Source organism: Patagioenas fasciata, chromosome 12, assembly GCF_037038585.1.
Source record: "Patagioenas fasciata isolate bPatFas1 chromosome 12, bPatFas1.hap1, whole genome shotgun sequence".
In the NCBI taxonomy this organism is placed as follows: domain Eukaryota; kingdom Metazoa; phylum Chordata; class Aves; order Columbiformes; family Columbidae; genus Patagioenas; species Patagioenas fasciata.
Window position 1 is genome coordinate 5,492,446 of NC_092531.1, and position 27,710 is coordinate 5,520,155.

Here is a 27,710-nt window from a genome sequence, read left to right on the forward strand (position 1 = left end):
CTGCACAAGGACAATTTGGATGCACTGGCATGAAGAAGGATGATGCCTCTTCAGAGCACACACTTGCTGTGATTTCTACACGTCTTCACCCTGGTCCGAGGCCTCGGACACATCGCCCAAGCTAAGCTTGATGCTCAGCGTGCTCCGAAACAAGATGTTCCCTGACCTGCTTTTCTCTCATCACTAATTCACACCTAGCAGATTCTCAGCTCATGCGTGAACTCCGTGCTGGCACCGCTTAATGGCTAAATAAATTCTGACAAAGCTCATTAAAAAAGGAAAGCCATTGATGGCAGCGACGTGCCTCAAGTCTGACCCCCAGCTTCAGGCAGGTGCGCCACGGAATCAACTCATAAACCGCATCCACACGGCTTGGAAGGAGCCTCTTGTGACAGAGGTGACGTGTTCAGTTCTGGGCCCCTCAGGTCAGGAAAGAGATGGGAGTGCTGGAGCGGGTCCAGAGAAGAGCAACAGGACTGGGGAAGGGACTTGAGCACAAGCCCTGTGGGGAGAGGCTGAGGGAGCTGGGCTTGTTCAGTCTGGAGCAGAGGAGGCTTAGAGGTGAGCTCAGCACTCTCTAGAACGACCTGAAGGGCAGTTCTAGCCAGGGGGGATTGGGCTCTTCTCCCAGGCAGTCAGCAATAGGACAAGGGGGCAGGGGCTTCAACTCTGCCAGGGGAAATTGAGGCTGGAGATTAGAAAGCAATTCTGTGCAGAGAGAGTGGTCAGCATTGGAATGGCTGCCCAGGGAGGTGCTGGACTCACCGGCCATGGAGGTTTGTAAACTGAGATTGGCCATGGCACTTAGTGCCGTGATCTGGTCAATGGGCTGGAGTTGGACCAAGGCTTGGACTGGATGATCTCTGAGGGCTTTTCCAACCCAGTCCATGCTGTGATTCTGTGCGCAGGAGACGTGGGTTGGTGACGCTGAACAGTCCAAGAGTTCAAACACCGAAAAGCCACCTCTGCGGCGTCACCTCGAGCGCGGTTCCAGGCTGACGGCGGCGCAGTGGGAGCCGCAATCCCAGGGGCGCTGCGGGCGCTGTGCCGGCTGTAACGCGATCCGGGCGTGTTGGCACAGGACGGCCAAACCGGCAGCTGGGCTGGGAGCACTGAGGTATGAAAACAAAATTCCCTGGCAGCCGTCACTTTTATTTTTCCCCTAGCAAAACAAGATCCCCACGTTAAAAAGAAAAAGAGCAATCATAGAATGGGGGATGAAAAGGCTGCTGTTGAAAACATAATTACATTCCCAGATACGTGTACAGTTCTGAACGACACAATTCTCAAGGTGTTTTTCAATAGTCACAGGGTATTAATTACATATAAAACCATCAACTCTTTTCTCTCTGTTTCGAAACCTCTGCTTGGAAGCGTTTTCCACGAGGGAACCCCTTTGAAACGCATGTGCTGTAGGAACCGCGGCGGAGGCTCCGCTGGACGCGCACCCACCGTGCACCCCAACGCTGCAAAGTATCGTTTGAGAGCTCCAGAGCCCACAATTAATCACAATAATTAATGAGAATAATTAGGGAGGTGCACAACTGCTGTTTGCAAGCCTCTAAAACAGGAAGGTTGCAGACGTCACCTGTTCCATGTCTAGAATTTGGGATGATAAATCCTAAAACCCGGCATAACAGACAGCAAAGCTATTCGGAGGTGCCTGTAGCAAAAAGACAAAAAACATGGCACAAGAGCACTTTTCAGTGCTGAAACCCCAGGCAGGGCCATAAAACCATCTCCAGGCCAGGGGACGACACGGCAGCAATGATTTTATAAAGGAGCGACGCAGCGTTAGCAGAACAGGAGCACAGCAGAACCAGCCGGCACTAAAATCACCAGCAGAGCTCTCGGGGCTGTGAAGCTGCCTGGAAATGGCTTTTATTTGAGAAATAAAAGTGGAGAGAAGCGTGATAGATCAGCGAGGAGAAGGATGACGGCGCCGGGCAGAGGGCAGCAGATAGGGAGGAGAAGGAAAGCGGCGCAGGGCCTTGCAGAGCAGGGGATGGGAAAGGCACGGGGCCAGCGAGCGGCACCACGGGTGCTCCTGGGGTTCAACAACGCGACATCGGCGATATTTTGGCTGTTAGGACATCTCTCGCGGCACCCACCACCCTCCCCAACAGGGACACGCAGACAGAGACACCCACAGCAGCGTCCGAGACCCGCGGGCAGCAGCCGGAGACCTCGCGCGTTGCAAACTTCCCTCGGCACAGATGGGGACACGCAGCAATTAAAACAGAAATAATCCTTCCCAGAGGGATATAAAAATAATACCGTGTACATTCCAGCTTCCCGAACAACAATCGCCCAAGAAGCCGGCACTGTGGGAAAGTCTCAGCTCGTTTTTCCTGGGTATTATAAATAGAACGCCGGCTGCGAGCGGGGCTTTAAACGCGGAGGAAGGGGGAAAGGCCATTTAACGGGCTGCGTTTGAACTCGGGCGCTGGCCAGTGTCCAGCTCTCTCACAACAGCTGGTCGCTTCCTGCGCCGCGCTGGGAACCAGGACGGCCAGGCCGGGCAGATCCTGGAGCGCGGGTCTCGCTGGGGACACGGCGCTGCCACCAGTGTCACTCGGGAACCCGCGCAGGGCCTGTGCTCTCCGGCGTGTTGTGACCAGCAGCACACGGACAGCGTGAGAGCCGGCGAGGGGTGTGAGACCCACGACCCCAGCCTGCAGGGTTTGCACCTCGAGTGTGTCAAGAGCTTCTCTTCCAGCCTCTGTGCCCGTGGGGACGCTCAGTGTCCACCGAGCTCTGTGGGACTGATGGCACTGCCTGGTTCTCCAGGTTCTTCGTCTTTGTCCAGGTGACTGTCCGGTCCCTCACGGCTGTGCTGCTCATCACAAGCCCCTGCAGAGCTTTGCCACGGGCAGCTCGACATCCCCTCCACCAGTTTCCTTATTTTAGCTCCTGCTCACCTGGGTTAAGAGCCTGCAGTTCCCCAGGCCACCTTCCGTATAAAAATCTTCTTCCTCATGTCCAGCCTGAATCTCCCTCCTTTAGTTTAAACCCGTCACCCTTTGTCCTCTCACAACAGGCCCTGCTCAAAAGTCCGTCCCCATCTTTCTTATCGGCCCCTTTTAAGTCCAGAAAGGCCGCCCTAAGGTCTCCCAGAGCTTCTCTTCTCCAGCTGAACACCCCAGCTCTCTCAGCCTGTCCCCCAGCAGAGCTGTTCCAGCCTCGGATCATTTCTGGGGCTCCTCTGGCCCCTCTCCAGCAGGTCCATGTGTGTCCTGTCCAATCTCTCACCCCAGCACCCCAAGTCCTTCTCCTGGGGCTGCTCTCCATCCCGCATCCCAGCCTGGACTGACACCGGGGCTGCCCCGACCAGGTGCAGGACCTTGCACTTGGCCCTGTTGAACTCAGGAGGTTCTCATTGTAGGAAACAACACCTTGCAAATATAATAGGCTCAGGCAGGATCTCAGCAAAGTATATTTTAATAACGATTTTGCAAGATCGGGTGTTCAACCTAAAGGTAGGCACATGGAATAAGGCAAAAAGCTCCTGCTTATATCACCCAAATCCTGGCTGCAAATCCCCTCCCTTGTTGCCCCTTGGTCAGTGCTGCAGGCTTTACAGACCACCCGACCCTGCCTCAGTTTACCTGTCTCGTTCATCTAATTCTAAAAACCTTGATCTCCTTATTGATTTATTTAAAATACAGACTCCTGGCTCGTTGGTTACCCTTCCCCCCAGATTAACTTTTTAAATATAGGAATCAGTCTGCAATCCAGGATTAGTTCGAAGAGACTGTGTTTTACATTAAGGATTCACAGTCCGATGTCTCTCAGTCCTTCCCCCTGCTGGGGTCAGGCACCAGGTCCCCAGTTTTGTAAAAACAACAGTTCTTTGTTAAACGTTTCTTACACTGGGGGAAGGCTGTAATGACCTTGCACTTGGCCCTGTTGAACCTCATGAGGTTCTCACAGACCTACTTCTGGAGCTTGTCCAGGTCCCTCCGGATGGATCCTGTCCCCAGAGACTTGCTGAGAGCGGACTCGATCCCTTCGCCCCTGTCACTGATGCAGATATTGAACAGCTCTGCAGACGCGCATGTTTCCCACCACAGTGTTGCTGCATCTGGAATATTGTGTGCAGTTGTGGCCCCTCAGCTCCAGAAGGACAGGGAACTGCTGGAGAGAGTCCAGCGCAGCCACCAAGATGCTGAAGGGAGTGGAGCATCTCCCGTGTGAGGAAAGGCTGAGGGAGCTGGGGCTCTGGAGCTGGAGAAGAGGAGACTGAGGGGGGACTCATTCCTGGGGATCAATATGGAAAGGGGGAGTGTCAGGAGGATGGAGCCAGGCTCTTCTGGGTGACAACCAGTGACAGGACAAGGGGCAATGGGTGCAAACTGGAACACAGGAGGTTCCACTGAAAGAGGAGAAGAAACTTGTTGGGGGTGAGGGTGTCAGAGCCTGGCCCAGGCTGCCCAGGGAGGTTGTGGAGTCTCCTTCTCTGCAGACATTCAAACCCGCCTGGACACCTTCCTGTGGAACCTCAGCTGGGTGTTCCTGCTCCATAGGGGATTGCACTGGATGAGCTCTCCAGGTCCCTTCCATCCCTGACATTCTGGCATTCTGCGTGCGCTGCTCATTCTCCTCACACCCGCTCCCCAGCTCCGCTCCTCCCCCCGGAGACCCGGCCACCCCGGGCGCACAGCCCCGCTGTCCCCGCTCTGGGTGCCGGGAGCCCCGGGCTGGGTGAGCGGGACCCGACGGGACCAGACGGGACCCGACCGGCCGCCGTGGTGACGTCACTCGCGGGGGGAGGAGCGCAGCGCGCCTGCGCGGTGTGTGGGCGTGGCGCGGCCTTTGTTTGGGGCGGCGGTTTCCCAGGGTGCCCTGCGCGGGGGGCGTGGCCCGGGCGGCGCGCGGCGCGGGGGGCGGGGCGGGCCGGCCCCGCGGGGTCAGTCGGAGCGCGGCGGCCGCAGGGAGCGGAGCGGCAGTGGTGGGTACGCGTAGGGACGGACACACGGACACGGCCCGGCCGCGGCGAGACTGAGCGCAGGATGATAAACACCCAGGACAGGTGCGGGGCGGCGCCGCCGGGCTCGCCCGCCGCGGCCTGAGCGCCCCGCGGAGCGGAGCGGCCGCCGGGCCCGGGCTGGGGCGGGGGCCGAACGGGGCGAAACGGGGAATTTTCGCCGCTCTCTTAAAATCCCCTCTCTGTTAAAATCTCTTCTGTCTCCCCGGGGGTGTTGGGGCTGGGGGTGCATCACCTCCGGGGGTGTCTGAACAGCCTTGTGCTAATGAGCCTATTGCTAATGAGTCTTTGGCTAATGAGCGTTTAGCGCCCGGGAGGGTCCGTGTCTCCCCCCGCAGCCCCAAGGAGCGCTGATCGTTTGCCGCTTATCGTGAACTTACACCATTTGTGGGTTTTTTTGCCAGCTGACCGAATTATCTCGTGTGTCTCTTCCTTGTTTAGAGCCCGAAAAGTGTCATTTCCTGAGCCTCTAGATAAGCGCCGGGACCGTCTGTATAAACCAGCCTTGTTTCTTGGCTCTAGTGCTTGAGCCGTGCTGTTATTTACGAGTTGCTTTTTAAACCAGGTTCCTTAATATACGACTTGCAGTGGCTGGCAGCGTGGTATTTTTATTACAGGCGAAGCGTAACAGCATCTCAAAAGCCTGTTTGGAAGAGGGGTGAAAAAGAAAACAAGCAAAAAACCTTCGTTTCTGTAATGTCAAGGGAGCTGCAAGGATCATTTTGTCTGGTCTAAACCCCAAAAAGCGCAGGTTTTAGCCCCGAAATGGGTTGTTGTGGGGCAGGGCTGGCTGCAGGTGCTTGTCCTTTGCGCTGCCCAGGGACGGGACACGGGCTTGAGATGGCTGGAAGCTTAGTGAGTTAAAATTATACCCGCCGGCTGAAAACAAACACGCGCTTCCAGCTCCTGTTTCAGGCGGGGATCCGTTCAGAGGCTTTTGCTCGGGAGTTTCTTCAGGGAAAGGCCCTTGGTGATCTAAGTGCACCATAATCTCAACCAAGCTGCTGGAAAGCAGCTTCTCCAAAGGGCAGAAAGGAGCACAATCCTAATTTTTACGCTATAAAGAGGCCTCGGGGAGCGGAGTCGCTGGTGTGTGGATGCACGAGGTGCTCAGACTTTGTTGGGCACTCGCACAAACTTCTTCCCGAGGTACTAATGTACACTTGGAGGAAGCAAAACCTCGTTTGATTTGTGGTCCTGCTCTGGGGACCCCCCCAGGTTTTGGGGCAGGCCCGCAAGTCTTGGCTAAGCCGGGCTTAGCAGCTGGAGGGGTTTTGTGTTTTGACTTCTGCATGTGCCAGAGGAAGCAAAACTGGGAAGTGTCTTGAACTGCTTTGCATGTAAACTACAGCCTGTCTCTTTTTTGTGTGTGTTTTTTCCCACAACTACAGTTCATTATCCAGCTTCTCGATGCCTTGGCGGCGAGTTGGAGCGAGCTATCAATAGTACATTGTTGGCTGGGGGGGGGGTGAGGGAGGAGGGAAGGGAATAACAAAGCTGCCAACAGCTTTCTGGGGGTGGGGAAGTGCCGAGCAAAGTGCTTTGTCATGGCTCTGCACATCCACTACTCCGGAATACACACTGCTCCATTGATACCCTGCGAGAGGAGGGACCGAATCCACGCTCAGCGCGCTCCTGGGGTGTTTAAATGCCTTCTCTCTAAGCAGGGGCTGCTCTGGGCCACCGCAACGCTGCTGAAAAGCTCGGAGGAGGAGGAAATATATGGAGGAAGAGTATTTTGTGTTTCCCGAGTATTTTGGTGTGAGGTAGCGAGCTGAGATCTTAGCGAATTCCACCCGCGTCGCAACTGTGAGTTGTTCTTTGCGTTCAGAAATGGCAGATTCCGGCGGTTCGCTTGCGGTCTGGTGGACGTTCCAGGTGGTTCCCCGAGCATGGTTTGGTCCTCAGTCTTGGATATTTCTATCTGTCCCCTTTGTGGAGAGTGATTAGAGCGGAAAAAGGCTTGGGAAACAGCTCCAGTGAGAAATTTTAGGACAGACAGTAAGTTGTCAATGCACCTCCAGCATCTGTCCCTTATAGCCTTATTTCTCACTCCGTGTGCTTATCGAAACCCCTTTATTTTGGTGGCGTTCCCATAGCTTTGCGCTGGCGTGGTTCGTAATGGGAGCACTGGGGAGCAACTGGTTTCTCGGCATTGCTTTTGCAGGCTTTGTCGGAGGAATATCGCTGTGGTGCGTCGCAAAGAGCTGCTGTGGCACCGCTGAAGGCAGCGATGCTCCAGGAGTTAAATAATTGGCTTTTGTTAAGTTTCTAAAGCAGATATTAAAGTGTGTGTTCAAAGCGATCCTGAAAGACCTTGCGTAGGGCATCCAAACTGCAAGGGAAACTTAATGTCTTGCTCTTAGATCTGTGGGGCGTGCTTGTAATTTTTAGGGTTGGAGTGAAGGATGCGTGTGTGATGTTGCATATGAAAATGTCAACTCGGGCGTTGTAGAGCGCGTTGCAAGAATACCTGAAGAACCGGCCCTTTTTGCTCCTCCTCGCTTAGAAAGTGTGGCAGCGAAGCCTCCTCCTGCGGGGCCGTGTTGATGAACCGGTGGATGTTTGCGTGCAGGAGGTGTGCGCTGCTCTGGCCGTGCGTCCCCCCCGTTACACCGGGTTGTCAGCGCTCACGTTCCCAACCCAATGCCGCCGATACGCAGCGACTTTTCCATGTGGATATCGGGGCTCTAAAGCCTCTGATGCGCAGGGATACGAGTGGTGAGGAGCTGTTGCACCCTAAATGTGATTCCTACTGATGTAACCTTGGTTTTTTCTCTCTTTTATCTTGCAGTAGTATTTTACCTTTGAGTAACTGTCCCCAGCTGCAGTGCTGCAGGCACATCGTTCCAGGGCCTCTGTGGTGCTCCTGATGCCCCTCACCCACTGTCGAAGATCCCCGGTGGGCGAGGGGGTGGCAGGGATCCTTCTCTTTCAGCTCTGATCTACAAGGTGAGAAAGATCTCGTGCCTAAATACCGACCTGTACCCGCATCACAGCCGCGTTCGGTTCCTTCCGCGCTCTGATGGGAATAAATGCAAACAACTTCAGGGTAGTAAGTGGGAGAACGCTTGATTTTTCAGCAACAGCTAATTTTTGGTTCTCCTACTTAAGTGTCACCTATTTATTAAGAAATCAGAGACCTTATTCTTAAAGGTGCACAGCAAATAATTCCCTAGCCCTGTATCCCAGAGGCCTGTTTCAGCTATTGTACATGGATTATCAAAACATCAAACAACTTCTTAGAAGTCTTGCAAGAAGCAGAAAGGTAAAATGCAGAGAATGGTTGATAAGCTCCTTCCTGTGCCCCGAGTCCGGAAAAATAGAACTGTCAGGGCCTGAACTGACACACAGAGGAACTTGTGGCTTCACCAAAGTGCGAATGGGGCCGTTTCTGGAACACGGACACCGGCAGCACAGATCAGGAGGGTTTGTACCTGCGGATGCTCGCTCAGGAGCACGTGGAGCTGCGCAGCTCTTGGCTTTTCTGGCCTCTTCACTCTCCAGGGCCTTTCCTTCCGCACGAGGAGACCTGGCTGGTCTCGCTGAGGAAGAACAGGCGCTTGTCTTGTGTGACGAGGGGAAAACATCTGCCTGTCTCCCTGTTGGGACGCTGCTCTCCCACGCGCTGTCGGATAGGGAGCATAAAGCTCTGCGCAGCTCGCGGATTTGGCTGCTCGCACAGGGGTGTTGTCATAGGCGTCAGGCTTGATTTTTAATTACCCTGTGGGAGGCACACGGCGATGAAAAGATACAGGGACTTTTGGGTCACTGCAACCAAAGTCTTCTCAAATCCGTGAGAGAACCTCACGGCTGCTTCCAGAGGCCTTTAAGGCAGCCTCGGTGAGTTTTTAGCACACGCCTCACCCGCTTACCTTGTGAATAAATGTCACCCTCTGTTGCCTCTTAATAATAACATAATGCCAGCTTAATGCCATCGAGTTGAATTGTCACAGGTGGTACAAAATCCAGAGAGGCAGGAAAATTGCACAGTGGGCTTCCTGACGGATAACAAAGGTATATAAATGGCTTCCAGAGGGACTCAGTGCAACTAATTAATTCCCTTAGGGAGGGGATAGGAAATAAAAGACCCTGCACCTTGAACTGCTGCTTTGCTGTGCCTTGGACCACGTGAGGGCCAAAGGCAGAAAACAGGCTCAGTGTAGGAGGAAAATCACAGTTTGAAGGGTTTGGCTTCAGTACGGCCCTGAATTCGCACAGATTTTGGCGGCGGTGTGTGGGCAGGGGGGATGTGACCTGAGAGCTGCACCCAGAAACACGGCTGTGATTCTTTCTGGGTCAGAAAATCAGCCCCTTCTGTGGTGGCACATCCCAGAGCAGGGGGCTGTGAGCGCTTCAAAATCCACCCTCAGACGGCGGTTCCTGGGATGCTGCCCCTCTCAAATCCCACTGGAGTTGGACCGGGCCGAGCTTTTCAGCTGGCGGGCTCCGCCGTGACCTGGAAAGGCACCTGGACCGAAAGCTTCGGCACTTTTTCCAGCTGTATCAGCTGCTCTGGTTCAAGGGGTGACCTTTCCCTGCACAACCGCGCTATCGATTCAGCAGCTCCCTGTGGTCTTTGCGTTAGGAGCAAAGGTGTTTTACCGGAGCTGGCGAGGCAGCGGCCATGGGCGATCGTGCGAACGGACGTGCCCTGGCGGGCAAACTTGGCAGGATCCCGCAGGTGCAGCCCATGCCAGCGCGGGTTTCTCCAGTCCCTTGGCTCTGCTGGATCATAACATCCTCTGTTCGGGCGCTGCCAAGGGGCTGCCCCCGTCCTCGGGACATCGGAGCTTGGAAAATGGAATGGTAACCAAGTGGAAGCTGCTCCTTGTGCATGGAGCAGCTGCATGACTGGAGAGCTGGTGGCTGCGGCAGCTGCGTGGCTGGTGGGTTTATTTTCTTCCCCACAGGGATTTTGCAGGGGTTGAGCTAAACCCCAACGTTTGTTGCGTAAACAGGATTTTGCTTTCAGCGGCTTCCTGAGAATTCTGAGCTGCTGCTTCACAGGGACAGCTTCTCACCCCAGCATCTCGCTGGCTGCATGTCTAGAAATCAAATATCAGCTGCTCGAGACGGGCTGCGGAAACGTAATTCCCACCCAACCGGGGGAACCGGTTCTCTTAATCCCTGCAGTTTCACTCCGCTGTTGCATTCGGGGGTGTTTAAGTGGCAAAGCCTCGGTTGGTTTGGAGCGCAGGGTGATGCCCATGGGGATGCGAGCCCGACGCTCCCAAAGCTTCTCCCTCCTGCCACGGGCTCCCTGTCCCGTGTGTCACCCCCAGCTGCTTTTCTCAACTTCCTCGCTCTGTTTTTGTTATCACAAAGTATAAGAAAAGCATCTGTGAGCTGTTGTGGAGAGGGGGATCTTTGCTGAAGCAGAGACACATTCTGCACAGCAACAGCTGTCAAAGGCTCCTAGAAACTGGAGGACGTGCGATAATCCCCTTGTTGCTGGATTTTTGGGGTTTTTTGGTTGTTTTCTGCAGCACAGAGCTCTTGCTGAGCTCAGATCTAACTCTTGCTGCTGGCTTTAGCAGTAGCAAGCCTGACTTAACTTGAGCCTGTGGGTACCTTCACACACTTGGCTTAAAACAGGAGTAAAACCCGACGGCGGGCGCGACCACAAAGACTGCTTTCAACCTCGATGAATAAACTTATTTCCTACAGGATATTTATTCTGATGAAGTGTAAACTTGTTTTTCGGCTCAGCTTTGTGGGCTTTAAACAAACGGCGGCTTCCTCTGCCAGCGTTAACATACTCGACGGCGGCTTCCGTGTCACAATAGTCAAACCGCGAGGGATTTATTTTAATGTATGTGGTTATAGGAGTTAAAGCACTGGAACGCAGCCTTGAGGAGCCTCAGAAGGTTCTCAGAGATGTGTTTTCTGAACCAGCAATACTTTTAACAGCTTAAGAAGAAAAGATCTGCTTGAAAATGCTGAGACCCTCAGCATCATCGAGTCCAACCATAACCCAACTCTAACACTGACCCATGTCCTGAGAACCTCATCTAAATGCCTTTTAAACCCCTCCAGGGATGGTGACTCCAGCACTTCCATTTTCATCCCTTAAACCCATTGGCTGTAAAATCTGGGAAAGCAATTTGTGAGCATTTAAACAAAAAGACCGTGTTGGGGGTTGGGATATAACAGAGTTGGTGGCAGCAGATACTCTGGTAGCTCATGCGGCTGGGACCTGCAGTGAGTGAACAGACTCAATACACAGATGTTTAATACAACATAAATTTGCAAGACTGCATCGCTTTGAACAGGAGAACATGAGCAGACGGTCACTGAGGTGTGAGCGCTCATTGTGGTGTGTGTCCCCAAGAGGGAAAAGTATCACGTTTGGAGTAATTTGCCATTTGCATCCCTCTAGTTACACTCCCCTGGCTGTTCGTAATGCAGGACCTCTCTTTCTGTTCCTGATTAGAACAGAACAAAGTACTCCAGGTGGTTCGGAATGGTAGCTCTGAACCTTTTGCGCTTGCGTAGAGCTCTGCGGCTCGGACATGAGCTACGGCGAGTCCCCCGCTGTCTTAGTCTGTAATTCTGGACTACAGGGCTGGTCCTACTCAGGAGTAAAACGCCATCCCTTTGCATGCTCATTTAAGCACGGTTGCTTACCGTTTTTAATCTACGGTCTCACGGATAGTTTCCTTTACTCCTTAACCTTATTTCACGTGCTCTCCTCCCTCCCCGGCGCAGGACGAGAAGATCACTGTTAACCAAGATGTCCCGGTGCACGAGGGGAAGCCTCATCTTGTCCACTTCCAGTACAAGGTCACGGAGGTGAAAACCTCCTCCTGGGATGCCGTGCTCTCGAATCAGAGCCTCTTCGTGGAAATCCCGGATGGATTATTAGCCGATGGAAGCAAAGAAGGGTAAGTTGGGCATCCCACGGGCTGTGGTCCTGCTCTGTGTATCCCTTCTCCCTTTCCCTCCTTCTTCTCCCTCTCCCTTTCCCTCCTTCTTCTCCCTCTCCCTTTCCCTCCTTCTTCTCCCTCTCCCTTTCTCTCCCTCCTTCTTCTCCCTTTCTCTCTCTCTTTCTCTCTCCCCTGTGTCCTCCTTATATATTTTCTTTCCCCTCCGTGATCATTTCAGATGGGTTCCTGTTTTTTTCAGCCCGTGTGCTAATGACAAATAACCAACAGCTTTGCCTGCTTCGGTATGGAAAAAATGTACAACTCTTTCTCCATGTTTTGGCCCCTTGGCAAGCTTCTTTTGGCAGCCGTTTTCCTCCTTTTTTAAGGGAAATAAACCTAAACCTCCACGCTGTCGATGCGCTCCCCATCAGCAGGTGGATCCGCGCAGGCGCTGGGCTGTGCCAGGGCCTCTGGTTTCAATCTGTTGGCAGAACCGGGTGGTGTTTTGTCCAGACAGCTCCGCTCTGCGGAGGTTGTGTAAACGCAGCTTCCAGAGCAGCTCCCGCTGCCAAGCGCTCCCAGCTTCACCGCGTCCTCCTCAACCTCCCAGTAGGCTTCATCCATCAATTACACAAGCTAATTAAGGAAAAACCCTCATTAGGCACCGTCAGTCAGTGCCGGTGTTCTCACGTCTCGCATTTGACTCCGAGTCCAGGTAAAGGGTTGTGCAGTTTCTGCAGTCGGCCCGTAAATCCTTCAGCTGTCCCAGTTCTGCTCTCCTGGCAGTGGAACCTTCTGGGAGGGGATTTACCCGCCTGTGTCACCGCGACTTAAAGCGCAGCTCCCCAAGATTATTTTCAGCTGGGCAAAACAGCCTTGGAGAGGCTGTAATTAAAATAATTCATTACCACATTAACAAAACCCTTGCAAACTTTATCTCCCTCCCTTCTCTCCTGTCCTTCCTCTTTCTCTCCCCTATCCCTTCTCTTTCTCTCTCCTGTCCCTTCTCCGTTTTTTCTCTCTCCCCTCTCCCTCTTCCCTCTCTCCCCTCTCCCTCTTCCCCCTCTCCCCTCTCCCTCTTCCCCCTCTCCCCTCTCCCTCTTCCCCCTCTCCCCTCTCCCTCTTCCCCCTCTCCCCTCTCCCTCTTCCCCCTCTCCCCTCTCCCTCTTCCCTCTCTCCCCTCTCCCTTTTCCCCCTTTCCCCTCTCCCTCTTCCCCCTTTCCCCTCTCCCTCTTCCCCCTTTCCCCTCTCCCTCTTCCCCCTCTCCCTCTTCCCTCTTCCCCCTCTCCCTCTTCCCCCTCTCCCCTCTCCCTCTTCCCCCTCTCCCTCTCCCTCTTCCCCCTCTCCCTCTTCCCTCCCTCCCCTCTCCCTCTTCCCTCACTCCTCTCTCCCTCTTCCCTCCCTCCCCTCTCCCTCTTCCCTCTCTCTCTTCCCTTTCTCCCCTCTCCCTTCTCCCCTTCTCTCTCCCATTCCTTTGCTTTTTCCCCCACAAAGCACAAACTTGCAGATCCCCCATGTACACTGCGCCCCAGCCATGGACCGGCTGCAGTTTTCAGCCTGTGTGCAAAGCCCAGGCCGGAGTGCCGGGTGCGGGGCCGGTGACCCGCGGGTGCCTGCCGGCTGCGGCTCGCGGGGCCGGACAGTGCGGCAGGAAGCCCATTGTTCCAGCACATTGTTCGCTGGAAGGGGCTGTAAACAAGGGATCTTTCTGCCCAAAAACATCGGAACAGTTGATAATGCTCTGAGGCTTCCTCAGGCCAGGACTTCCTGTGGCTGATGTCCCTTTGTCGCCTCCTCCTTGGCAGGTTGTCAGCGCTGCTGGAGTTTGCTGAAGAAAAAATGAAAGTCAACTACGTCTTTATTTGCTTCAGAAAAAGCAGAGAAGACAGAGGTGAGAACTCGCCCCCGCCGTCAGGTTTGCTCCCTCGGTCCAAACTGGCGCTGCTGAACCTGTACTAAAGTCTGGTAATCCCTAGGCCAGGCTTAATAGACAGTGCCTACTGCAGTGTTTTCATGGTGTTCTTGCAAAGTAAAAGGAGTTTCTTACGGAGAAAATAAGCCTTTTCTTGAGACTGAGAGAGAGGGAACGGTTGTGGTTTCTGCAGCAGGCAGGCTTTGCTGTTAAATAACTGCAGGTACTCCCGTGGAAAGCTGCTCCTGAGCAACCTGGAGCGTTTTATTGTCCAGAAACTGGTGACTGTTTCACCTTTGGTGAGGAGCGATGGTCTGAATTTGATACCAGGCTTCTGTGATTTGGACGGAGAAGCCAGGGAGAGGTTATTACACGGGAAACAAACTCTTGTAGCTTGTTGCCCTGATGTTCAGCTGCTATTTAAAGATCTCCTGGCACTTTTACCCTTCCTAGACCTCCAAGTAATCCTGACCCTGGCTCTAGATGCTTCGGCTTAAGGGGCTGCATTAGGATCTAAAGATAGCTGTGTCGGAGGAGTGATTACAGCACGGAAGTTGGAGGAGATTTGTGCTGATGTTCCGAGCTATGGATGTGTTGCTTTGAATCCCCGAGACGCAGGCGAGTAACCGAGCGATCGCCACGGCAGGAGTCATTCAAACCTGCATTCGCAGGCTGCAGCGTCTCCTCTGAAACAAAGCAAAGCGCGTTAGCAGAGCCGAGATGTCACTCCCTGGTACACCGCCAGGAATGATTTCCAGATGAAGTTCTTGCCATGGTGTCACCGCGATGCACAGGTGACCCCGCAGTGGCTGCTCACAGGAGACAGCTGATACTGGGGTTTGTTTTTATGAACGGGCTCTTGGACCGGGCTTATGAGTTCTGGAGAGCTCCAGATCCCAGGTCCTTGTCTGTGCAGCTGGAATTCGAGCTCTGTCTTGGAAACCACGTGGGCGCCTCCCCACGTGGCTGGACACTGATGGGTGCTGTGGAGATGAGACGTGGCACCAGGGTCACCTCCCGGAGCACAGGGAAGCGATCGCTTCGTTACAAGCGAGGATGTGTCTTGTCGCCTATGTGACCTTGTCTGACCGAAACAAGGTGCGCGGGCGCTTCTGGAGTCACCCCGCTCGGGATTGCCCACGTAACCCGCGGTGGCTTTGCCGGGGGAGCTTCCACCGAGCTCCGGCTCCTCACAGACACAGAAACTTCTGCCTGGAGCTGGAGTGAGGAGATTCCCGTTTGCTGCTGTCTGACCTGCTCACGGGGTGCTGAGAGCAGCCGCTGGGCTGGAAGCGCGGGCGTGCGGGCCGGTAACCGGGCACCGCTGCTTCCGAGGGGCCGGCACAGCCATCGCGGGATAAACGGGGCCAAACCTGCTCTGCTGCACAACCCAAATCCCCCTGGCACTTAGAGCAGCTGTGCTGAACGCAGGCAGAGACGGAACCACCTATCTGAGAGCGCTGTCGGGTTAAAAATGTGGTTTTCTGAGCAAGAAGCTCACAGAGGGTGCTCGGTGGATATTCGCGCCTTCTCGGGCGCCGCAGGTGGGGAGGATTATTTGGTGGTAACCGGTTTCCTTCTCTTTGGTAGCTCCGCTCCTGAAGACGTTCAGCTTCTTGGGCTTTGAGATCGTGCGGCCTGGTCACCCCTCGGTCCCGTCGCGGCCAGACGTGATGTTCATGGTGTACCCCCTGGAGCAGAACTCTTCCTCCGATGAAGAATAACCGCAGCGGGGGACCCCAAAATGCTGTTGAGGGGAGAGGGGGCGACACCTCCTTCCTCGAGGAAAGGGAAAACAAGCTTCTGTTGGACTGAAACTGCATTTCTCATTGTTAGGTTGGCCTGTGTATCCTCCGAGTTGACTATCTCATTGAAACGTGTTGCCTAGAGAACTATATATCCACATGTAATCACCAAATAGTAAAGGGAGGTAGGTGTTGAAGGGGCGCAGGAGCTGTCGGGGTGCGATTCGGGGAGCCCAGCCCGGTGCGTCGGCGGCTCCTCCAAACCCGCTGGTCCTTTCCCGTGTGCGCTCATCTGACCCACTACTTTGGTTTTCATGTTATTTTTCACTCAGACTCTTAAATAGACGGCGTGTTTGGGTGATAGGAGGGAGGAGACGTGCTGGAGTTTAACCTTTAACACTACATTCAAACCCCGCACGTCTCCACTTCGGGGCGACCGATGCTGTTTAAGCTGGTCTTTTTTTTTTGTCCTTTTGAAACTTCTTGCTCTTCCAGCTTTTGTTTTAAGCAGTCTTAACTCCGTTCGATGTTACCGCCGCACTATCACAGCGTTCGTTCAATAAAAGGGGCATTCGGATGAACTTCACTCAGCCAGGGCTGCTTTTTTGAGAGGAGCGGAGCCTCCGGTGCTGCCGCGGGCTCAGAGCAGCGATTCCTCCGCTCGGGGGGACGTTTCCTCACCCTATGACGGTCCCAAAGAGCCAAAATCCTGACAGACAGGTCTGGAGTGGGGCTGGAGCTACCACCTCTCCTTCCTCCTCCCATTCCCAACGGGATCTCAAACCTTGAGACACCGAGTTGTATCCAAACCAAAGGGGGTTGCGTGCAGGGGCAGGTGTGGGATGGTGGTGCTCCCAGTTCAGTGGGATATCCCAGTTCAGTGAGATGCTCTCCCAGTCCTGGGGGATGCTCTCCCAGTTCAGGGGGATGCTCTCCCAGTCCTGGGGGATGCTCTCCCAGTTCAGTGGGATGCTCTCCCAGTTCAGTGAGGTCTCTCCCAGTCCTGGGGGATGCTCTCCCAGTTCAGTGAGATGCTCTCCCAGTTCAGTGAGATGCTTTCCTAGTTCAATCAGATGCTCTCCCAGTTCAGTGGGTTGCTCTCCCAGTTCAGTGGGTTGCTCTCCCAGTTCAGTGAGGTCTCTCCCAGTCCTGGGGGATGCTCTCCCAGTCCTGGGGGATGCTTTCCCGGTTCAGTGAGATGCTTTTCCAGTTCTGGGGGATGTTCTCTCAGTTCAGTGGGATGCTCTCCCAGTTCAATCAGATGCTCTCCCAGTCCGGGGCTGTCCCACTGTGCTGGCCAGGGCTCCTGTTCCGTGACACTGGAGGAGGTTGTGCTCTTGTCCCCGGGCTCAGGCGGGTGTCTCCGGAAGCTGCTCGCTGTGGCCTTGTCCCCGTGCGCATTGCTGTGTCTCGCCCTTGGAGGGTTGTTTTAAGCAGCCGACGCCGAGCCGTTCCACAACCATCACCGTCAGCGCTTTCTGCTTGGGGGAGAGAGGTGGGGCTGGGATATGAGTTGGTGTGAATAAATCATCTTAAAGTTTGTGTCTTTCCCTCCTTCCCCTCCAATGAAACCAAAGGGCTGGGGGCTCTGCTCCTTCTCGAATAGTCTGGTTTGAAGTGGGAGCTGCTGGGAATGTATTCACTGCCATTTGCTGTGCCCTGTGCCAGGTACAACCCCCCCGTCCCCTCCACACGCAGCGCAGAGGAGACCTCACACCATTCTCTGCTTAAACCAACCCTCATTTCTAGGTCTGGCTTTAGAAAAGCCAAGTTTTATCCCTTCCTGGAGCCAGAGCTGCCTCAACCCCTTCCCTGGGCCGGGGATGTTCCCTTTGCTGGCACAGCCCGGGTGCGACGGAACCGCTTTGCTCCTCCTTCACCCGTCACAGGAATGTGATGCCAGGAGCAGCACATCTGCTTAAACCCTGATACCCCAGGGATGGGCACTCCCCCCACCCCCCAAAAAAATCACTGCCCGCAGCGTTTGGGGACAAAAGAGCAGAACTGGGGGGAGCAGGAAGAAAAAGCCACCCTCACAGGTTTGTGATTGTCTCTTAAAAAGATTTATTCTCTCTCCTTGCCCAAATGTACAAAGGCAAGAAGAGTACAGTTTGTATATATATATATTTATATATATATATATATAAAAAAAACAAGGAACTTGGTAATAATGTACACTTTACAGAAGGGCAGAATCAGGAAGACTGAAATGAAAACCCAACACAGCAACGCCAATGGAAACAAGAGCTATAAACACCAATGGTTTGACACCCTGGGGGGCACAGGGACCCCGGGCAGCGCTGACAGCCCGGGGGCTGCGGTACCACCCCACGGGCAGCACCTGACAGGGAACCCCAAAAAAAAGTCAAACCTCAAACCTATTCTGCTGAAACGGTTGTTTTGTTTAACACCTAAAGGGAGACGCAACTGGGACCCAAGGGGAAGGTGGGGAGCGGCACCTGGAGCCCCCCCAGCATCCCCTTCTGCTGCCAGCAGAGCCGGCGGCACCCACCCCGCCCCGGCCACCCCACCGTGCCGCGGCTGCCCCGGTTGTGCCGGCTCTGCCGACACTGCGTCTGGAGGTGGGAGCAGCCGGCGGGACCCCCGAGCCCCCCGTCCCCGAGGGCGGCGCTGGGTCCGTCACCAAGAGCGGAAGAAACATGAGCGGAGCGTGAGCGGCCGCCCCAGCACGCGCCTCCTGTCCAACCGGGTAAAGCGGGATGGAGGGAACCGGAAGGGGAAGAAAACAAAACCCAAAACCAACAGCTTTCAAACAATTGCTTTTTACAGTATGTACAGAGCCCGGCGGGCAGAGCATCCCGGTACAGCCGCCCCTCGGGGCCGGGTGCGACACGGACGCACGGACGCAACCGAGACCGACGGCTGGCGGGGGGAGCCGGGGCAGCCGGTGCTGCGGGGCCGAGGTAGCATTGGCCTGGGGGAGCTGCTGCGGCGGGGGCAGAGGACCAGAAAGCCCCTGTCCTCGGGCGGGGGGACCGGCAGCCTTGGTGCCTCCAGCCCCGGCTCGGGGAACCAAGGGCCGGACGGGACCCGGCGCAGCCGCAGGTGCCTCTGGCAGAGCCCGTGTGCTTGTTCCTGGCCGGGCTCTCCCCGCGGCCTGGGAAAGCCCATTGAAAAGCAAAAGGTGGATGCGAAGGGCATCGCAGCCCTTGCCCCGAGCGGGGTGCGTTGCCCCGGGGTTTGGAGCGAGGGGGGCAGAGGAGAGGCCGGGGGTTTGCAGAGCCACAGCTCACAAACCAGCTCAAAAGCCGCGGGCAGGAGCTTGGGGCAGGTCTGGCCCGCACAAGGCACTGGGGAGGGAACCTGGTGGGGGTGCAGGGGGGACAGAGGCTGCTTTGCCGGGCCCAAGAGCAGCCCCCAGCTCCCCCAGCCCACCGCCCCGGCCGTCGCCCACGCACCGGCAGCTCCTGCCCACACACGGGTGCCGTGGAGTGCGGGAGCAGCCATGGAGCTGGGAGAGGCTGCGCCCCACACGCCGCACGTCCCTGCGGCCCCCGGCTGCCTCTGGTCAGGGTGACATCCCCAGCTCGCACCAGCCTCCCCGACACGTGCGTGACTCCCGGCGGGACGCGGCCCCTGCCCGGCCCCAGTCCCGCGGCGCTCGGCCCCAGTGCCAAGCAGCGGCTCGCAGAGCCGCAGCGGGGTCCCAAATCCAGCGAGAAACCTCAGTGCTTCCGTTTCCTCTTCATATGCACCAGGCGGGAGAGTCCCCTCTGTCCCGAGCGCTGGTGCCCAGTAGAATAAATATTTCCGCAGGTACCAGCTCGCCCACGCACCAAGGGGAGGGTGTGGAGGGGGTCAGTGTGTGTCCGACGGGGGGGACGGGACAGAGTCTGCCTCGGATCACGGCAGGACCGTCAAGCGGAACAATTAACACCATTCAACTGATGTCTAACGAGTCTCCGGCGCTTCCCCATGTGAGCCAGTCACATGTCTCGTACAGCCCAGGCGTCCGGCGCGTCACGTCCTGCCACGACCCAAGGGCACGTCAGCTCCTGCCGCCGCCAAACCCCAAACCCGCTGTCCCCACGGGCACCCCCGGCACGGCCACCTCCACGGGGAGCAGGGTGGCCGTGCCAGCAGGACGGCCTTACCGGTCTCACCTCCGCGGAGGTGGGTACAGGGAGGGAGCGGAGCCTTGCTGGCTGGCCACGATGGCTGTGGAGGAGAGACCTGTGGAGGAGAAGCCGCGTTAGGAGCTCCAGCCCGGGACAGGAGAGCCAGAAAATCACAGAACCCCAGAATGTTGGGGTTGGAAGGGACCTGGAAAGCTCATCCAGTGCAATCCCCCCATGGAGCAGGAACACCCAGCTGAGGTTCCACAGGAAGGGGTCCAGGCGGGTTTGAATGTCTGCACAGAAGGAGACTCCACAACCTCCCCGGGCAGCCTGGGCCACGCTCTGCCACCCTCACCCCCAACAAGTTTCCTCTCAGATTTCAGTGGAACCTCCTGTGTTCCAGTTTGCACCCATTGCCCCTTGTCCTCTCACTGGTTGTCAGCGAGAAGAGCCTGGCTCCATCCTCCTGACACTGCCCCTTTCCATATTGATCTCCAGGAATGAGTCCCCCCTCAGTCTCCTCTTCTCCAGCTCCAGAGCCCCAGCTCCCTCAGCCTTTCCTCACACGGGAGATGCTCCACTCCCTTCAGCATCTTGGTGGCTGCGCTGGACTCTCTCCAGCAGTTCCCTGTCCTTATGGAGCTGAGGGGCCACAACTGGACACAATATTCCAGGTGTGGTCTCACCATGGCAGAGTAGAGGGGGAGGTTTTGCTCAAAGCAAAGCTTGGTGTGACGGCTCACGCTGCCCAAAAGTGCTGGGGCGGGCTGGGCTCTCACCTGTTGCATAGGGCAGGTTGTACTGCGCCGGCAGCAGCGAGTACCCGAGGTGGTGGTGGTGGTGATGGGTGGAGAGCAGGCGCTGCGAGGGGGACGTGCGGGGCCGCTCTGTGCTCCTCTCTCCCCCGCCGGCTCCCCCGACGCTGCTGCAGCTCCCGCCGCCCCCCACCACCCCGCAGCCGCCGCGGTCCCGCTCCTGAGACGTCTTCTCGCTTATCTGGAGAGGAGAAAGCAGACACAGGCTGAGGGACGCCACCTGCTACCCCGGGGCCATGCTTGGCACTCAGGCGGCCCCATGGGGATGATATTCCCCCGCCTTTGCCCACAGGTGCCCACAACTTTCTGGGAGACTACGGGATGGCTGGTGACCAGCCCAAAAGCCAGACACAGGTTGTGTGTCAGGCTCCCCCATCCTGCCCATAACCAGGGTTTGCTGCCACCGTGTCATGCAGGAGGAGCTTGTGACCCTGCACTGCTGTGGGATGGACACAGCTCCTGCGTCCCACCCGCCAGCTCCAGGGCTGGGGACAAGTGTCACGCAGTTGCTGCAGGGCCTGCAGGTTTGGCTCGTCCAGCCCAAAAGAGCTGTGCTGTGGGATGACTCCTCAGCCCCAGGGTCCAGGGAGCATCTTGAAGCTCAAGGACAGAGCTGCCCAAAGCCAGTGCCTTCCCGACCCTCACCGTGGGCGATTTGCTCTTGTAGTGGCTGGCGTGCTGCTGCAGGATGTCCAGGGCCTTGGACTCCGAGCTGGATTTACAGCTGACGCTGGGGCTGGCTCGGGACTTGTCGCTGTCGTCGCTGCCGGACGCTTTGCTCCCATACGGGGAGAAGGAGTAGCTGGAGGGGAGGTATGATCCTGGGGGAGAAAAAGCACCCAGGGCGTGAGGAACCCGCGGGCAGCACAGCCCTGACGTGTGCAAGAGGATGTCCCGCTGCCACCCACCGCCCTGGCACAGGGACAGCAGGGAAGGGACGTCCCCGAGAGGAGCCCGGCTCCCTACCTGGGTAATTCTGCATCATGACGGTGGGCATGGCCCGGTAGCTGGGGTGGTTGGGGTCGTAGGACTGGCTGTAGGAGTAACCGTGCATGTAGGGGATGTAGGACTGATGCTGCGTGAGGGGTGAGGACACGGGGACGTGGACGCTAGGTCTGGGGTCCTTCCCCACCAGCCGAGCCTCCTCGCCGGGGGTCAGCTTGCACTCGGAGCTGCCGCTCTCCTTCCCATCCTCCTTGGACGCGGCTTCTTTGCTCCGATTCCTTTCTTCCTTCAACTTGCGGTCCCTCTCCTCTTTCCACCGCTCGTCCTCGGTCTTGATGTCCGAGTACTTTGCCGGGTACACGTAGGTCCACATCCGCGGCTCAGCTTCCTGCAAGAACCAACCACCATCAGAGCAGCTGCCGCCCCCCAGCCCGGCCTGTCCCAAAACTTGGTGGATTTGGAGACCAGTGAACCCCACTCCCCTTCCCGGGCTCCATCCCCAAGGGAACCCTGTGGATTCCCACTATGAGCAGAGGACCACACATGTTCTCTGAGGCGATGGCCCCAGCAAACCCCGTGGGCATTACTGAATCACAGGAGGCTCCATGTGAACATGAGGAGAAACTTCTTTGCTGGGAGGTGCCAGAGCCTGGCCCAGGCTGCCCAGAGCGGGTGTGGAGTCTCCTTCTGTGAGACATTCAAACCCCCTGGGATCCTGTGTGATCTGCTCTGTGACCCTGCGTGAGCAGGACCGGGGGATCTACAGAGGTCCTGCAACCCCACCAGCCTGGGATTCCATGATTACCTGTCTGTACCAGAGCACGGGGTCCACCTCGGCTTGCCGCCCACACTCAGAACCAGCCTTCGTCTCGCCGGGTTCCTTCCCGAGGTGGCTGCCCTCGCTCAGCTTCACCTTGAGTCCCTCGGTGACCTGGCTGCCTGACAGTTTGCCCGAGTCCTCCAGCTTGGGGATGATGACGGATTTGGTCATGTCAGGACCTCCCGGTTCCTTGGCCTTGCTCAGCCCTGACTTGACGAGGTCTGTGAGGCTCGGGGCCTTAGTGAGCGTGGGGGGCATGGGCGGTTTTTGCTTCCACTCCTCTTTGAGCGCCGCCTCCCTCTCCTTCAAGCCCAGCTCCGCTTTCTTCTCCAGCCCTCGCTGCTGCTGCTGCTCCAGGCTCTGCCGCTGCTTCTGCTGCTCCTCGTACTGCTGCCGGTACGCGGGGTTGGTGCTCAGCAGGTGAGCGTGGTAGCCCTGCTCATTGTAGCCGTACGGGGGGACGTAGGCGTACTGGTTGTAGTAGAGGGACTGCATGTACATGTTGGGACGCTGCTGGATGACCGAGGGTTGCTGGCTGGAGCCGCCGAGCTCCGGTTTCTTCTCTTCGCAGCCCTCGCTCTTCACCTTCACCTCCGGGTTCTCCTGCTCCTCGTCCTTCTTCAGCTTCAAGGCCTGCGTGTCGGCTGCGGCCTGGCTGCCGGGGTTCAGCGGGCCCGGGCTGGCCTGCGGGTAGCCAGGGGAATAGTAGGTGTCGAAGCCCTGGTAGTAGGGAGACTCTTTGCTCTGCGCTTGCGGGGGGAAAAGAGCTTTTTTGGCGCCCTCCTTGACCAACTGCTCGGGATCCTTGGCCTTCACGCCCTCCAGCTTGCCCTCGCCGTCCTCCCCGGCGTCGGAGATGTCGGAGTATGCTGGGCTGTTGGTCTTCACCGAGCTGGCCTCGGCGCCGTTCTGCGTGACGACGTGCAGCGGGGTGAGCGGCTGGGCCGGGGCACTGCTCTCCAGCCGGCTGGCGCCGCCGATGGACGGGCTGGGCGCGTTGTCGCTGAAGCTGTAGATTTTATCCGCCTCGGCCTTGATGCTGGCGAGGCGGCTCTGGTGGGGGTCGGACGAGCCGTTGAGCAGCCCCTCGCCCTTCGGCCCCAGCTCGCCCGGTTCCCCACGGAACGGGCTCTTGCCCTCCTCCGCTCTGCAGGCCTTGCCGGGAGTCAGAGGGTTTTCCACCTCCTTGGGCTCCTTCTTCTTCTTGTCCTTCTTCTTCTTCTCCTTGGAAGGGGTGAGGGCAGGGTTAACAGCGAAGGGCTCTCCCATCACCGTGGGCTTGGGCTGGATGGGTTTGAGCTGGGGGCTGTTGGGCATGGTCTGCACCACGGTGGTGGCCAGGCCGGCGGAGGAACCGGGGGCAGCCGTGGTGAGCGTGGCCGTCTGGAAGGTGTAGATGGGCTGCGGGGGGATGGCTGGCGCGATGGGTCTGGCCGACTTCAAGCTTTTGGAAGGGATCTTCTCCGACTTGGCCCCAGACGCCTTCTTGGACTTGTCCTTCTCAACACACCTCTTCTCCAGTGAGTCGAAGCCGTCGTTACTTGTCTCATCAGCCACCGACGGACCGTCCTCAGAGCCATCATTGGACAGGGCACCCGGGTCGGTGTCTCCTTCCCCACCCAGCTTCTTCTTGCAAGGAGCCTTGGCGCCGAACTTGCTGGAGGGGGACGGGCTGTGTGGCTCCATCAAGCGCACCTTTGGGGTGGCTGAGCGCGCGGGCGAGAGCGAACCCTTCTGAGTGGCGGCGGCGCCGTTGCAGCTGCCGACGTCGGCGTGCAGGGCGGGCTCCTCGCCGTACTCGCTGTCCACGTCCGCCTCCAGCTTGCTGTCGTCATCCGTGTGCGCGTGGGCCTGGTGGTACTTCAGCCCGTTGATGTGCTTGTACTTCTTGTTGCAGTTGGGGTGGGGACAGTCGATGAGGATGGGAGAGGGGCAGTTTCGGTCCAGGACGGCCGGTTCCACCTTGACGGTGGCGGGCGGCACGGCCCCCGAGCCCATCGAGTTCGTGCGGATGCGTTTGCTGCCCTTGGAGTCCTCCGAGCTGGAGTTGAGCTCCATGTCGGAGAGGGGTTTGCTCTTGCGCTTGGTGACGGAGGAGGGACTGGCCTTCACGTCCTCGGCTGTGCTGGCGGGCGGCGTGCGGTGGTCCGAGGAGTTCTGGCTCCCTCGGCGCCCTTTGCTGTTGGCTCCCGCCCGCGTCTTGCTGCTGTTGCTGGTCCCTTTGCTGTCCGAGGCGGCCGCTGTCTCGTTGACGGGCGTGTTGCTGTTCGGGCGCATGCGCTTGCCCCTGCCCCGGCCGTTGCGCATCTCCAGGTCGCTGGTGGGAGAGTCGCAAAACCTGCGGGGAGGAGGACAGGGAGGTTTAAATACAGAGACGGTCACACCGAGCAACACAATCCCCCTTTCTCCCCTCGCTTCTGATCCCACGGGATGGCTCCCCAAACCAAGCCAGGTCAGTCTGCAAATGCTCAACCACCTCTAGCCTCCAGGATGAGGGAGCCTGTGACCCGGACAAGGAGATGTCACCCCCATGGCAGCCCCACGGGTGTGGGGCAGAGCTCAGCGGGTGCCGGGGGTCCGTCCGTGGCCAGTTTGCCCATGGACGCTTACCGGGGAGGTGCCCAGTCGTGCTGCGTGCAGTCCAGCAGCGTCCCCACGTACGTCTTGTTCCTCCAGGTGACGTTGACCACCAGCATACCTGCAAGAGGAGGTGACAGGGTCAGCTGGGGCTGGTGTCACCGCTCAGCATCTCGCCCTTCCTGACCACTGGGGCAAAGGCGGATCCCACCTCGAGACAGGCAGGAGGAAAAGCTCGGCTCTAGGGCTGCAGGAAGGTGGATGAAGGCGCTTGGGACTCTGGGGAGAGGTGAGACCCTGGGCTTGGGGCTGGGGGGACACCAACAGGCACTGGAGCCCCCCCAGTACCCCCTCTCTTAGCCAGGCTCCGATCAGTGTCCCCCCAACCTCCTCCTTGAGCCAAAACCAGTGATGCCCAAAGTGCTGCAGGCTCTGGGGGGCCTGAAGAGCCACGTTGGCTCCACGTGCGCTCAGGTAGGGCAGGGAAAGCGGAAATCTCCGTGGAGCGAGGGCTGGAAACCCCCGGGGAGATCAGACCGCCCCGGCAGGCTGCGGCCCCAACGCGGAGCTGCAGAGCCCCAGTAAGGCTGCGACCCCCGTGTGCGGCCGTGAGCTCCACAGCCTCAGGTAAAGGCTGGGTTTGCCACTAGATGGCAAGCTGAGCCCAGCATCCCCGCTCCACAGCCCACCCTGGCAGGAAACCAACTTTGAGGGAATAATCTCGGTGCTTCTGCAACCCACAGGACACCCCGCAGCCTGCAGAACCATCCACGGGGCCACATCTCCTCCCGTCATGGAGCAAAGGCATTGGGTGTTCAGAAAACCTCCTGGTTTCGGCTTTTTCACCCCCATTTGAGAAGAGAAGCAGCCCGGCTCACACTTCATAGACCCTCAGCATCTCTCCTCGGAGCTGGAGACCTTTCACAGCGTCTCCCGGCTCTGGGAACACCTCTTTCTGCTGCGAACCGCTCGGATCTACCGCAGAACTACCGGGAGCGGAGCCTGTCGCACCGAGAATGTTTATCTGAGCAAGGTAGAACAGGAGAGATTGGAAACTCGTTTGCGAGGGGCGATGAGCGCGGTGAGATATACGGCCGGGTGGCCCCGGGAGATGGATGGAGCCCGGAGCAGCTGTGCCTGAAGCACGCTGATAAATCTCAGCGCGCATCCCACGGTGTGCCGTGCCAGCAGCCAGCTGCAGCCTTCAGGGGGATAATATATGGAGCCAAGGTCCGAAACGTGGCTCTGTTTCAGGAAAAGAAGGAAAGCGCAGGTCTGTTTTTCCTGGGAAATGTTGCGTGCTCCGGGAAGCGGTGGGGACCTGCCCTAGCACGGACACGGCCAGGACGCAACGCTGGAGGTGACAGCGGGTAGAAACAAGCACAAAACCAGCTGCTGGGACCACCACGCAGGTGGAGATCGATGCGTGAGATATTAGAAAGGACGTGCTGGCATTTTATCTTCCCCCGGCGCTGCGATGGCGGGCAGGAGATGAAAGGCGAAGGGCGAAGCGAGCAGCACACAGCCGGCCCGCCCTCCAACGCGCTCCAGCCTATATTTAACCCGCTGCAACCAATCAGCCCAAATCCCCTCCTAATCCTCCAACAATAACCCAGGACAATTTAAACCCCAGGGACAGATCCTAAGCAGCTTTTTTCACCCGCCGTGTCCTCCTCTCGTGGCAGGATGATGAGCAGAGCAAGGCTGGGCAGGGAGGAGGTGACGTCCTCGTGTCCCCGAGGCTGCAGATGCTCTTGCAGAAGACGAATCCCACTCGGATAACTCCAGCCCCACCTGGTTTTGTGCGAATCCACCACCCTTCTTCCATTAACTCGTCCTCCAGCTCCATCACGTTTGGGATGCTCCAGCTTTGGGATGCTTTAGGCCGCCCATCCTTCCATGCATTTTTCCTCCCGCTCCATCACCTTTGAGATGCTCCAGCTTTGGGATGCCCCTTTTTCCATGAATTTCTCCTCCAGCTGCATCGCTTTTGGGATGCTCAAGCCTTGCTGTAAGCCTTGCTAAGCCTGGCCTGACCCGCAGTGGCTTTGGGACACAACAGCCAAAGGTGTTTCGTGGCCATCATGAGATGGGAGAGCAGAAGACACCACAGGGCAGGGGACAGCAGGACAAGAGCCACCTCGCCCAGCAAGGAGATATTGGTCACCAGTAAAACAGACTTGAGGGAATTAATTTCATTTATTGCCAGAGTCGAACCTGGTTTAGCTCCCAGGAATGTACAGCAGAGCAGCTCGGGAGCCTCCTCATGAACAATCCCTTTAACGCAGCACTCGGCAGCTGCAGAAGGAGCTGGGGGCACCCGAGGCAGATACAGACAGCAGGGAGATGGACACCAGCACCAGTCCCGTCTGGAGCAGAATATCGCTCACGCAGTGCTAAAACAGCCTCTGCACAAACACTTTGAGGGCGCTAAGTGGTGCAGTAGCTCTCCTCCAGCAGATATTAGACCCGACAGCGCTCGCAGCTGTGGCTGTCGCGGCTTTGGGGGCAGCGCGGTGGCTCAGCGACCTCAGAGGGGATTTACAACCACTCGGCCCTTCGGGAAATGCCATTAAAGCAAAGGAGAAATCCATATAAAAACTCATCTCCCGTGCCCAGGTCTGGGCACACGCGGCGGTGAAGACCAAAGCACGGCCAGGGGACGGTGCAGTCCCCCTGAGGCCCCGTGAGCGGTGCAGTCCCGGCACATCTCCCCTTTTAAACCATCTCCAGAGCTACCAGAGGCGCGACTGAAGGGTGCGGGAAGCGGCGAGGCAGCACCTTCAACATGCAAAACCCTCCAATTTGGAGTCAGGCTTCCTCATGGTTGCGGTAAAACCTTCCAGCGTGTCAGCCGGCGGCTTTTTGGTCGCAGGCGGTGCCAGGAACGGCGAGGAGGTGACGTGCTCTGAGCCAGGTGACACCGGCTCCGCAGAGGGGGATGGAGGAGAGCCGGCAGCT

The 27,710-nt window shown here is 57.4% G+C and overlaps 2 protein-coding genes across 7 annotated transcripts in view; one reads left to right on the forward strand and one right to left on the reverse strand.

The window, feature by feature from the left end:
- The first annotated feature begins 4,888 nt into the window (after positions 1 to 4,888).
- Positions 4,889 to 16,099, forward strand: OAZ2 (ornithine decarboxylase antizyme 2). The gene is given in 6 exon segments (XM_065847409.2): positions 4,889 to 5,032; positions 7,782 to 7,857; positions 7,859 to 7,939; positions 11,699 to 11,874; positions 13,662 to 13,747; positions 15,359 to 16,099. Coding segments are annotated over 6 exon segments (573 nt in total). The 5' UTR covers positions 4,889 to 5,012; the 3' UTR covers positions 15,493 to 16,099.
- A 2,181-nt stretch (positions 16,100 to 18,280) lies between these two features.
- Positions 18,281 to 27,710, reverse strand: part of ZNF609 (zinc finger protein 609) — a 61,499-nt gene continuing 52,069 nt past the window's right edge. For 4 of the 6 annotated variants that reach the window (XM_071813706.1, XM_065847407.2, XM_071813705.1 and 1 more), the window contains exons 4-10: positions 24,783 to 24,870; positions 22,158 to 24,510; positions 21,374 to 21,740; positions 21,053 to 21,228; positions 20,372 to 20,588; positions 19,638 to 19,707; positions 18,281 to 19,501 (exon numbers count right to left, since the gene is read on the reverse strand). In XM_071813706.1, coding sequence (XP_071669807.1) covers positions 19,495 to 19,501; positions 19,638 to 19,707; positions 20,372 to 20,588; positions 21,053 to 21,228; positions 21,374 to 21,740; positions 22,158 to 24,510; positions 24,783 to 24,870 — 3,278 coding nt within the window. In that variant the 3' untranslated portion in view covers positions 18,281 to 19,494. Of the gene's footprint in view, positions 19,708 to 20,371; positions 20,589 to 21,052; positions 21,229 to 21,373; positions 21,741 to 22,157; positions 24,511 to 24,782; positions 24,871 to 27,710 lie in introns of all 6 variants that reach the window. The other 2 variants (XM_065847408.2, XM_071813708.1) reach the window with 2 other exon arrangements.